The sequence below is a fragment of the Hyperolius riggenbachi genome, chromosome 3, assembly GCF_040937935.1.
Source record: "Hyperolius riggenbachi isolate aHypRig1 chromosome 3, aHypRig1.pri, whole genome shotgun sequence".
In the NCBI taxonomy this organism is placed as follows: Eukaryota; Metazoa; Chordata; class Amphibia; order Anura; family Hyperoliidae; genus Hyperolius; species Hyperolius riggenbachi.
The window spans coordinates 142,015,072-142,028,602 of record NC_090648.1 but is presented as its reverse complement, the minus strand read 5'-3'; the positions used below and the strand labels follow the sequence as shown (position 1 = coordinate 142,028,602).

The window sequence follows — 13,531 nt, the reverse complement described above, 5'->3', positions numbered from 1 at the left end:
AGTGGCTGAATCACACCCTGAAACAAACATGCAGCTAATCCAGTCTGACTTCAGTCAGAGCACCTGATCTGCATGCTTGTTCAGGGGCTGTGGTTAAACGTATTAGAGACACAGGATCAGCAGGCGATTCAGGCAACTGGTATTATTTTAAAAGGAAAAATCCATGTCCTTCTCCGTTTAGGTTCCCTATAAGGATTTGTAGCATAAAAGCCAACTCACATTGGCTGGGATTTGAACCCGGGTCTCACTGTATGGTGGGCAAGCACCCTAACCACTGTACCACAACAGTACTAACTGAAGGTGGCCTAGCATTTACCATTTATGCTCAATACAAGAGAAAAAGTAGACAGTAAGCCAGCACCTATTCAGTAGGAGACCTTAGGCAAGTCTTCCTAACACTGCTACTGCCTATAGAGCATGCCCTAGTGGCTGCAGCTCTGGTGCTTTGAGTCCGCCAGGAGAAAAGCGTGATATAAATGTTATTTGTCTTGTCTACTTTTTCTCTTGTATTGAGCATAAATGGTAAATGCTAGGCCAGCTTCAGTTAGTACTGTTGTGGTACAGCGGTTAGGGTGCTTGCCCACCACACAGTGAGACCTGGGTTCAATTCCCAGCTATGGTATGTAAACTGGTTTTTGAAATAGTATAATTCCTCCGGTAGGAGGGAGGAGGGAATAGGTAGTAGGATGGAGGGAAGAGGGAGGAGGGAGGGCCTCCAGGTATTAGAGCCCTTGAAACATGTTTTCTATCATTTTTCCAGCCGGTAGAATTTTTCAAATTTTCAAAGTTCGCCTCCCCTTTGAAGTCTATTGCGGTTCGCAAACTTTTTCGCGAACCGAACCTTTCGTGGAGGTTCGCGAACAGCGTTCGCAAACCGAAAATCGGAGGTTCGCAACATCTCTAATTGGAAACTGGCCCTTAAACGAAGTCCAGCCAGGTGGAGGCAATAATTACTGTATTTTTTGGATTATAACTGTAGAATGTACTCTAGCTTATGATACTTATTTCTATACTAGTGACCAGACACTTGAGGTCATTTCAAAGGGCTTAAATAAAAGGGGTTTTATTTACAAATATACATATGTACAAGTTAGATCATACAGAGTATGTGTCTCACATAATGGCTCTATATACCCTATGCACAGTCACACACGTTCATTAGCTGAGCCCCTATTCTGTCCCACAGTCCATGTCAGCATTCCAAGAGAGACAGCGAGCTTCCCAAGCATTGTCTTATATCTGGATACCACAGGTATAGAGACCCCTCCTCTGTGTTATACTTCAATAGTTCCTGCCCTTAGCAGCTGGGGGAGGAGAGGAACCTGTTGTAGAAATTATTTGGTTTCAGTTGAAAGAGGACACGTCCTTCTCAAAAACTCTTGTGTTGTCAAACCAGATAACTCAGTTTCCTCTCAGCTTGGGTAGCCATTTCCTCAGTGGCCATTCGCGGGGGCTAGGGTCAGTGTCTGAGGACTTAGACATTGTCTTTGCTGTTTGATATTTACTCATATGCAGATGTGTGTGGTTGTAAAAAGTCATTTATGAAACACAGGCTTTGCTCAAGGCCCCGGCTGATCAACTAGATTCACTGCAAATCTCTCATAGCAACATAAATGTCCAGACATGCTTTTCCATTAAGGCACACATGGAAATACACCGTTTATACTGATAAAATACAACAATAACACTCACATTTTCTCCCCCAAAAGTGGGGAAAAAAATAATTGCATCTTGTAGTCCAAATGCAGGGAGTTCCTGACTTGTGAAGGCTGCCAATACAAACCTCCAACCCAACGCAATGTTGGCGACTCCCTGTACTGTGCTCTTGCATAGGAGGACACAGGGGGACAAACCGAGGACACAGGGGCATAGAGGAGGACACAAGGGGGACACAGGAGGACACAATGGAGACAGAGGAGGACACAGGGAGACAAGAGGTACAAGGGGGCATGAGGAACAAAGGGGGCACAATCCTACAAGATGCCCTTTTCACCATGGATGCACCAAGTTTAGTATATATCCCCCCCCCCCCCCCCCTTGGTTTTTGTCCTGTAAACCTAGGTGTGCGTCTTATGGTCAGGAGCATTTACAGTTCGAAAGATAAGGGTACACAGGAAAATGTCAATGGAAACATTCACATATTAGAAAAAAAAAAGTATCAGACTAAATTCATAATATAAACAGAGTGTTTGTTTAGTGTCTAGACTGGAGATCTAACCGTTTTTTCTTGGGCAAAATTGATTGGTATCACGAATACAGTAAAGAAGTAGCAACCCTAATTAGACAACATGATTAAATAAAGGAGAAAAATGTTCAAAAGAGGCCTCTGATGTCTAATATGCAGGCTTACTAGCTGTGTGATAGCACCTATTTATGCCACTTAACAAGAGTTTACATTTCCAACAGCGCTCTAAGGACATCAGATGGGCATACAGTGACATCAGTAAACCCCACAATACAAGCACATTTGCCCTCTATTGTTACCACATAAAGCATGGTCTGTCATCGTATGAGGAGGTGCTCCAGCGTGCAGTAACAAACTTTATTATGGGTGTGATATCACGCTCCAATGCTCTTAAATCCACTGCTTCTATATCCTCATAAATATAAAACCATAAATATAACACACAGAGGGCACAGCTCACAGCACAGAACTGCACACTATTAAACTTTAAAAAAGGATAGATTGCACCATCGCCACTCTGTGGAAACACACTCACCTCCTTATAGCGAAAGCAAGTGCTATAGAGAAATATAGCATATAAGGTGATAGGAAATGGCAATGGATTTTCAAGAGGAACTTTAACTAAGGATTGAACTTCATTCAAATTAGTAGCTGATACCCCCTTTACCACTGCAAATCTTTACCTTTTCTAGAATAGATCAGCAGGGAGTTTGTGTGCCTGATATTGTGGTGAAACCCCTCCCACAGTGTGATGTCATGACCATGGTTCTGACAGTTTGCTGTCGGTGATCCTCATTGTCAGTGAATTTCACTGCATTGTGGGAAATAACAGCTTTTTCCAACTGCTAAACAATCAGTATCTCTCTCTGTGCATAAAACTCTCAGTAACTAACATTCCGTATAGATCACCTGGCAGGACTAAAGATGTCACCGACAGTGATACATTTCAGAATGTAAATCAGGGGGAGGAAAGATTTTACAATGGACAAACACTGACTAAATAATCTATAAATGAATACTGCAAAAAGTAAGCAATTTTATTCAGTAAAGTCTTTACTAAATGTACTGTTTTGCACTTCCTCCTCATGAAGATGGAACATGAAGGAAAACTGTACACTACTTTATTATAATACATAGGGACCCCCAGGTTGTTTTGTATTTATAAATCATCCAACGCCAATAGATATGAAGATATGTTTGAATCTCACTTACCGTAATTAAGAAGTTATATTGTTCAAACAAGAATTAACGTAATTAGGTAATTGGTATTATTGATGTAGCTGCTCTGGACCTCTTACCAACAGGTTTTGGACTAGCCCATCTTCTCATGGGGGATTCTCAAAGTTTCCACAAAATTCCATAAGTTCTCAATTAACGTTTAAAAATGGACTTTAGAGATCATTGCAGTGATGGATTCTCAAAGTTTATTTTATTCTTTCTTAAATGCATTCCCTGGAAAGAACCCTTTACAAAGATGCTGGCGGGTTCCTTCTGTGCATGCACACTATTTTGGCAGTTGGACTGTGTCACTGCTGTCCATGCTGTGCTTTTGAAAATGAATGTAATCTTGAGAATCCCCCATGAACTGATGCACTAGCCCAAAGCCTGACAATAAGAGGTTCTGAGCTGTCAGAGTAATAATACTTACCCTATATTCTGGCGTATAAGACGACTGGGCATATAAGACGACCCCCCAAATTTTCCAGTTAAAATATAGAGTTTGGGATATACTCTACGTATAAGACTACCCCTCTTCCAACACACACCAAATAAAAAAAATAAAAAAATCATATACTGGTGCTATGTATGAACAAATACTGGTGCTGTACTGTATGTGGTACCCAGTATATAACAGTATATGGGCGATTGACTGTTTGGATTGGTCAACTCTCCCTCTCCCTAAGAATAAATCGCGCTGTGCCCATAAAACACGCCTCTTTCACCCTTGTATCCTATGTATCTCCTTCTCTGCCTCTCAGATCTCGAACTTGTGCGCCTGTGCCACTTCACTACAGTCCTCAGCAGCGAGATCTGAGAGGCTGTAACAGGATAGGGCATATCACCCGGCATCAATGACACCCGGCGTATAAGACGACCCCTGACTTTTCAGAGGATTTTCAAAGGTTAAAAATTAGTCTTATTTGCCAGAATATACAGTACTTTAAATGACAGCTACATAGGAAAAGAGTATATGTACCTCTAATATGTATGTGTTCAGTTGTATTTTACATTTTACAGATTTTTTTGTTGTTGTTATAGTGGTCCTTTAAGACTATGATTGATTTACTAAAATAATGTTACATTCTGTCATGTTCAATAACGTTTCTAGTTTTAATGCCTTTTAACATAATACTGTGTTTGAAGTCAACATATTCTAAGCTATCGAATGGAAAAACTGTTTCTGTGTGTTTTATTACATTGTGTGTTTTATTACATTGACTATACGGTTTTGTTTATTGTTTGCTATTGTAGTTTCCATTTGTACATATTGATTCCTGGTTTTCTTGGAATGGGGAATTGTTACAGATATCTATCATGTGATTGATTGTCATTATACAAATCATTCACTTAATTTGCAGATTTTTATAAGGATATTCTACCAGATTGCATACTGTCAGCTTTATGTGTGCGTTGATAAAAAAATTTGTTTCTCTGCCCTTTTTGCTTGATCGCATGCAGTCTAAAGGCCATCATATACCGTAATTGCAGGTGAACGATGGATATTGACCAGACACCAGTCATTTACCATATATACTTACACCCGCGTGTACGTTAAGGAACCCAATTTTCCCTCAGAAACCAGGAAAAAGTGATTGACTCGTGTATAAGCCCCCTCCCCAATATAGCCCCCGTCACATTAGCCAGATGTGCCCCCAGTGCAAGACAGTCCCCCTCCCCATAGCCAGATGTGGCTCAAAGATGATAAAGCGGTGTTTCAAGATGCCCCTAGATGGCGTCATAGAGATGAGACACAGCAATTTCTACACAGGAAGAATCCCCGCTAATTGCACCGCTGACACATTGCTTGCCCACTTTGCTCCACAAGCCAGGGGACACAGGTAATCTTGAGCAGAGCACTCTGCATACCATGTTGCAGTGGATGGGGGGCATGGACACAGCAGAGAGCCAACTGGCAAGAGCAGGATCACTAGTGCACAAACCTTACGCTCTTCTGCCAGTAACAAATCCTGCTCCACCATTCGTTCTACTCCACTGACTCACATAGAAAAATTAGGCTTATATGCGAGTGTATAAATACTTGCTTTACACCAGTTGATATTTGATCACATTTTAACAGTGATCTAATATCGATTCTTTATGCTTTTACTTCTAGCTTTGTACTAATCACTGAATAACAAAGCAAATTAATCATGTGCCGTGGGCACTTATGTTTTCCTGTTCTGCACTTTAGCAAATGTTGAGTATAGACTACTGGCAGGTGATTTGTGAAGCCTTGTACACATGCTAGGTGGTTCTTGACTGAGACAGTTAGTCATGGCCATCTCTGTCAAGAATCTAGCATGTGTACAGCGGCCACCAACCATCCGCTATGTGTTGACAAGAGATCAGGAGGGCCAGATCATTTCATCTTTGTGCAGTCACCCCTCCTTACCTCTGCTGCTCTATTATGTGCTGTTTGCACTTCCTCCCCACTCATTAGCAACAATATGTGCCACTAGCCTGTAGGTTAGTGGCTGGTCTTTAAGAACGTGACTCCAAACTGTTGCCTGAGGACTCAAGTTCCAATCTCAGTGAATTACAGTACACGTGCATGTGTACACACCTTTGGTCTAAAAGGTATTTGCCAGTATTTTTAAACATAGAGAAAATCCATGCAAGCAATCTTCTTGTGTTATTAAGAGAATAATTTCAAAACAGTTGATGGCACTTAAGTATAAGGACAATAAGCACCGTAGGTGCCGTAAATACTTTACTTTCGATCAGGCAGCAGCTGGCTTTTTGACCCTGTGAGATCCCGTGTGCATAAACAGCATTAGTGCACAAATCACATTTCAGAAGCAGATAGTTAATGTTCAGACATATTACCATTCTGGAAAGTTGCTAGAGAATCTTGCATTTCAAGAGTACCAGAATTCAGATGACCTATCTGCTGGTTATGAGTATCACCTTGATGAGAACCCTGTTACCTCTTTATTGATTTTTGCACTTGTAATGTTTGTAATGGATGATCTTGGCTGTACTTATTGCTGTTTTCTTCCCTGGCAGGCTGTGACAGCGAGCACTGGGGTCCACACTGCAGTAACCGCTGCCAGTGTCAGAACGAAGCTCTGTGTAACCCCATCACTGGCGCCTGTGTGTGTTCTGAGGGCTACAGAGGATGGCGTTGTGAAGACTGGTGCGACCCGGGAACCTACGGCAAGGCCTGCCAGCTGAGATGCCAGTGTCAAAATGGAGCCACATGTGACCACAGGACTGGCGAGTGTCACTGCGCACCTGGATACACGGGGGCTTTGTGAGTATCTAGCAGACAGGAATGCCATTTTAGAGTGTTGCAGTATTTGTTTTAAAGCAGAGGAATATTGGAAGCGACTATTACTGACCTCCTCTTAAAAAATGTGAATTTCCTGGCTGTCATTCTGATCTCTTAGCTTTAGTAGTTTCTGAGTCACACCTGCAACAAACACCTGATCTGCATTGCAGGATAGCGTGCTGGTTGCAGAAACCATCTTTGATGTAGGAGACCATGATTTAAATCCTATGGGGTACTTGGGCAAGACTCTTTACTGCTCTTAGATGGTAGCCGACAAGTCTTTGTGGCTGCAGCTCTGAAGTGCATTGAGTTCCATAGGAGAAAAGCGCATTCAGTTGTTAATATTTTATTTTAATTTGAATGCATAGGATCAGCAGGGGCGTATCTACAGGGGTGCAGGTGTGGATGTGTCATGGACGCCACTTACTGGAGGCGGTGCTCTGTAGCATTCCTGGATTTCTCCATAGAGATTCAATTTTTTTATCCGAGGAACATTTTGCTGCCTGGTTACATTTTTGGGGGACAAGCTGCTTAACTGTTATTTGGAGGATATGCATAGGCTGACCTATTGCTATACTCCATCCTTACAGGCCATGCTTCACTTCAACTTGGACACAACCAATACAACCAAGAATAAATATTTGGTTGGTGCACCCCCTTCCCCGGGGGCGAATTTTAGTGCTGCCATAGGTGCTGTTTTCCCTAGATACGCCTCTGAGGATGACATTAAGACAGATGACATTTTTAGAAAGAAGCTGGAATGGTTTTAGGTACAATGGGGCCCTGGACAAAACGGAATGTTAGACGCCTTTCATACTATACTGACAATAAACGTGTGATCTTTACAGTTCCTGAATTGTGGGGGCCCTGGGCAATTGCCAAGAATACCCTATGAAAGCACCAGCCCTGTAAATAAGACAGTTTACTAATGTCTCTGTGTTAGTGTGACTGTAGACAAACAGAAAACCACAATACAGTCCAACCATGGTGCAATCTCAGCACAACCATGGTACAGCTGCAGTGCGTTTGAGTATTGTAGTGTTGGTAAGTTTGCGCTGATGTTCGTGGACACAGATCTGAGGTTTCTTTAAATATTTACCTATTTATGTATCATGGGCTTGATTCACTAAGACAAATAGCATGCCTTATCAAAGTTAACACGCCTTATCAAAGTTAACACTCCTTATCAGAGTAGCGTAGCGAGCGCTATGAACCTGCTGGGGCTCAGGACAGGACGAGTGGAGCTCTCATCATTGCCAATTAGCAGGCATACGTTTGTAGCGCTCATTTTGCTACTCTGATAAGGCGTGTTAACTTTGATAAGGCGTGTTATCTCTGATAAGGCATGCTATTTTTCTTAGTGAATCAAGACCCATGTTCCTTATTATGGAACACAAACACTGTGGTCACGTGTAAAAAAAAATAATCTCCAGTTGAAGAGATAAGTGCTCATAGACAAGATACTTTTTCGGTTTTGAATCAATTCTATTTTACAAACTGAAAGTGTGTTTCAGGTATTTTTGATTTTCACTAATAATCTTTACAATAGTTCTGCTTTTTGGAAGATCTCACCTGTACATTTGTTTCTGTTAACATGGTAGCTGTGAAGAGCTGTGCCCACCGGGAAGTCATGGGGCACTATGTGAACTACGGTGTCCGTGTCAGAATGGCGGTGTATGTCATCACGTGACGGGTCAATGTTCCTGTCCAGCAGGGTGGACGGTAGGAAATGTCATTTTTACACTTGTCATTACACATGGAGGACCTGTTAGTTGTTTTCGAAATACTGAACTTGAAGTGATCAAACACCATGAAAATTTGATTGTGCAATCTTAAAACGGTTGCGTAGTGGATAGCACTCTTTCCTTCTAACACTGGGTCCCGATTCCAGTCTGGGCCAAAAGACTATCTGCAAGGAGTTTGTATGACTCCCTTTCTTTGTTTGGGTTCCTCTAACATTCCAAAAACATACAGTTAATTGGCTTCCTCCAAAATTGGTCTTAGACATATGACTATGGTAAGGATTACATTTTGAGCTCCTCTGAGGGGCAGTTAGTGACATGACTATACACTGTGTGAAGCATTGTAGAAGATGTCAGCATTATATAAATACTAAATAATAAAAATATTAATAATAAAAATAATATGTAGTATGCGGGCCAAAAAGTTGAGTTATTTAAATAGATTGTTTAGATAAACTCTCATGCTACATGTCAGTGAAAACATTGTACAATCAAAATTGTATGGTTTGTGGACAGCTTAAACAGATACACAAGGTACAAGCTTGTATATTCACTGACCCCCAAAGAACAACTAAAGCTATTTTCACGCTATGTTCATTGCTTAACATCAGCGTTACAACACAGACATAACTCAATGCACACCGCGCATTCTACAGCGTTCACAGCTGACATGCGTGTGTGCAGCACAGCAATGTCGCCCAAGGGTATCAGGTCCTGATCCCCGACGGGCAACATGCGTTGATAGTGTTTACACACCTGTGACCACTGTGTTAAAGGAAACCTGTGAATTCCATAGTGAGAAAAAAGTCACTTACCTTGGTAGAGGGTCCACCTCATCCTCGAGACCACCAAACCATCGTTGGGATCCAATGGAAGTTTGTGGCTGCGTTCCCGTCTATGTGCAAGTGCAGTTTCTCTGGGCGGGAGCAGTATGCGTTGCATCTGCGCAGTAGCCCAGAGTCACTTCAGAAAAAGCAAGCCTGAGAGGCTGCGTGCTGCTGAGCACAAGGTGTCCTGCGCAGTATGGCGTGATGGAAGCACAGCAGCACGCACCATTGGACAAAGCCCTTGTCGAAATGCCTCTAGGGGTACCAGCGCTGGATTGGTAGTGGCAGGTAGGACAGTGGAAGCATCTGGATTATCCAGAGACTTCCCTATACTGAGTTAAGTATCCAATTGGGGTATTTTTTCCCTTTAGGTACACCTTTAGGGTGTCAAAACCCACTTCGTGTTTAAATAAATCTTAAAGAAAACCAGAGCTGTCAAATAATGAAGATTTGATACTCACCCGCGGCTTCCTCCAGCAGCATAAGTTCGTCATGAGCCCCTCACCGTCCTCCCGCGGTCTGCTGTTCAGCCGGGATCACCCTGGTAACAGGCTCAGTTGGGTCAGTCGTGGTTTTCTGAGCATGGGCGGACCTCCCGTGCATGCGCAGAAGACCATCACTGACACGACTGAGCCAGTTACTGGAGCTGATCGCAGCTGAATTGGGAGACTGCGGGAGGACGGTGAGGGGCTCAGACGGGTTTATGCTGCTGGAGGAATCCGCGGGTGAATATCAAATCTTCATTATTTGACAGCTCTGGTACACTTTAAGCCTGGGGGGAAACTAGTTTTACTTACCTGGGGCTTCTACCGGCCCCCTGCAGTTGACCTGTGCCCACGTTATGGCCGGGAGCGTCCTGCGGAGATGCAGTAGAAAGTTTCTCCTACTGCGTCTGTGCAGGGCGCTCCCAGCCACGGGAATGCAAACAAGGCGCAGTGACCGGCGACAGAGCCAGTCGCGGAAACTGAAACTAAGCTGCAGCAGGGGACCCGAGACTCGTTTAGTACCAGTGCGGGCAGAAGGTGGACTGCAGGGGGCCGGTAGAAGCCCCAGGTAAGTAAAACTGGTTTCCCCGCCCAAGTTCCCTTTAAGTGTTGATACATTCAAAATGTTAGTGACCTACAGCTGTAACCTACAGCTATTTTAGAACTTCTTTATGGGGTTTGTGCCTGTTCTCCATGGACAGCTAAGCTGATAAGGTAAAGAGCTGTGTCTTGTAAAGCACTGCAACTAGTCATAGCTAGGGATAAGCAGAAAATTCTCCTAATAACCAAATCTTCTGTGCCCTAGGAAGGGAAATAAATCATGCAAATGCAGCTGCTGGTCAATTAGCTGGCAGTTGATTGATTAAATGACAACTTGTAGCTTTGATATATTATTTTTTCTCTTACCTGGTGAATGGAGATTTGCGTATTAGGAGAATGTTCTACTCCAGTGTTCCCCATCCCAGTCCTCAAGGCCCACCAACAGTGCATGTTTTGTATAAACTCACAGAGGTAGTTAATCAGCTCTGCTGTAACACTGATTACCTCACCTGTGCATGTTTGTAGTTTCCTGCAAAACATGTACTGTTGGTGGGCCTTGAGGACAGGGTTGGGGAACTCTGTTCTACTCAACGTCATTCAGAACTCTGTCTGACCTCAGCAAGCTGAAACTTGATTTATGGCTAGAATAGCCTTGTCGGTGCCTATTTGCATCACTCTTCAATGAAATGATTAACATAAAGTAAATTAGGTGCGGAATATTCCTCCATTATAATCTGTGATTAGCTCCTTACATTTTTACATATATATGTATCCCGGCACGTTATTCTTTTATACGCTAAGCTGTGACACAGTTTCTCTTGCTGTTCAAATGAACCTTGCTAATATAAAGGTAATAATTATGTCCCATAATGTAGATGAATGTCCTGATTCCTAATGATGTCCTGCTGTTCTCTTGTGTTAATGCAGGGTTCTGTCTGTGCCCTCCCGTGCATGTCAGGGAAATATGGAGTGAACTGCAGCCAGGAGTGCCAGTGTCACAATGGTGGACAGTGCGATCCTGTCACTGGAAGGTGTCAGTGTGCAGCTGGATACACTGGGGAGAGGTAAGAGACGGCAGCTCACCGCCGCCACCTAGTGGCTATGTGTCTGTCTTACAAACAGAGATAAGCTAATGCATATCTGAAGATCCAGATCTACTCTGATTAAAGGGGACCTGAACTCAGAACTTCCTCTCTGCTCTAAAAGAAACGCAACAGCATAATAGCCTTTAAAGAAAAAACATTTCTTTGTTACAGCTGATACAAATCCTAAAATAAATCTCCATTGTTTCTATTTCCTACTTTCATGGAAGTAGGTATATTGTTAACAACCTGTGCTTTCAAATGAGCTTATCTGCGTATCTGCAGTCAGCTGACACAGAGGACAGAGCAAATTACAACTTGTGATTAGACACAGATGAGGGGGAATTAAACAGGCTAAACTCTCTAAATACATACAGGGTGCATTTCTCTATGTTTTCCTTCTGTCCTGTGCAAGAGTTCAGGTCCACTTTAAGGATTCCATCAGTATTTCTCTGTTCTAAAAGTCCAGGGCCACAATTTTTGGGTAAAAGTTTAGGTGAATTGGATTTTTGCACCTATATTTTTAGATGTTGCGTTAGTGCTTCTGTTGAGTCTATATGGTATTTTCAGCTGTGCTAATATTTGTGGTTAAATCATGATGAGGTTTTAGTTGAGGTTTTGGTTAATGGCTAAATTAAAGTGGAACTCCACCCATATATGCTGTATGTATATATATATATATATATATATATATATATATATATATATATATATATATATATATATATATATATATATATATGGTGGGTTGCAAAAGTATTTGGCCCCCTTGAAGTTTTCCACATGTTGTCATGTTACTGCCACAAACATGAATCAATTTTATTGGAATTCCACATGAAAGACCAACACAAAGTGGTGTACACGGGAAAAGTGGAACGGAAATCATACATGATTCCAAATTTTTTTTACAAATAAATAACTGCAAAGTAGTGTGTGCATAATTATTCGGCCCCCTTTGATCTGAGTGCAGTCAGTTGCCTATAGACATTGCCTGATGAGTGCTAATGACTAAATAGAGTGCACCTGTGTGTAATCTAATGTCAGTACAAATACAGCTGCTCTGTGAGGGCCTCAGAGGTTGTCTAAGAGAATATTGGGAGCAACAACCCCATGAAGTCCAAAGAACACACAAGACAGGTCAGGGATCAAGTTATTGAGAAATTTAAAGCAGGCTTAAGCTACAAAAAGATTTCCAAAGCCTTGAACATCCCACTGAGCACTGTTCAAGCGATCATTCAGAAATGGAAGGAGTATGGCACAACTGTAAACCTACAAAGACAAGGCCATCCACCTAAACTCACAGGCCGAACAAGGAGAGCGCTGATCAGAAATGCAGTCAAGAGGCCAATGGTGACTCTGGGCGAGCTGCAGAGATCTACAGCTCAGGTGGGAGACTCTGTCCATAGGACAACTATTAGTCATGCACTGTACAAAGTTGGCCTTTATGGAAAAGTGGCAAGAAGAAAGGCATTGTTAACAGAAAGCATAAGAAGTCCTGTTTGCAGTTTGCCACAAGCCATGTGGGGGACACAGCAACCATGTGGAAGAAGGTGCTCTGGTCAGATGAGACCAAAATGGAACTTTTTGGCCAAAATGCAAAACGCTTTGTGTGGCGGAAAACTAACACTGCACATCACTCTGAACACACCATCCCCACTGTCAAATATGGTGGTGGCAGCATCATGCTCGGGGGGTGCATCTCTTCAGCAGGGACAGGAAAGCTGGTCAGAGTTGATGGGAAGATGGATGGAGCCAAATACAGGGCAAACTTGGAAGAAAACCTCTTGGAGACTGCAAAAGACTTGAGACTGGGGCGGAGGTTCACCTTCCAGCAGGACAATGACCCTAAACATAAAGCCAGGGCAACAATGGAATGTTTTAAAACAAAACATATCCATGTGTTAGAATGGCCCAGTCAAAGTCCAGATCTAAATCCAATCGAGAATCTGTGGCAAGATCTGAAAACTGCTGTTCACAAACGCTGTCCATCTAATCTGACTGAACTGGAGCTGTTTTGCAAAGAAGAATGGGCAAGGATTTCAGGCTCTAGATGTGCAAAGCTGGTAGAGACATACCCTAAAAGACTGGCATCTGTAATTACAGCAAAAGGTGGTTCTACAAAGTCAGGGGGCCGAATAATTACACACACCCCACTTTGCAGTTATTTATTTGTAAAAA

General features: G+C 42.6%; 1 protein-coding gene across 1 annotated transcript in view; it reads left to right on the top strand.

Moving 5' to 3' along the window:
* MEGF11 (multiple EGF like domains 11) overlaps positions 1-13,531 on the top strand; it is a 714,010-nt gene that overhangs the window by 440,084 nt on the left and 260,395 nt on the right. Inside the window, exons 6-8 of the mRNA XM_068273562.1 lie at positions 6,413-6,659; positions 8,279-8,399; positions 11,199-11,335. Coding sequence (XP_068129663.1) covers positions 6,413-6,659; positions 8,279-8,399; positions 11,199-11,335 — 505 coding nt within the window. The remainder of the gene's footprint in view (positions 1-6,412; positions 6,660-8,278; positions 8,400-11,198; positions 11,336-13,531) is intronic.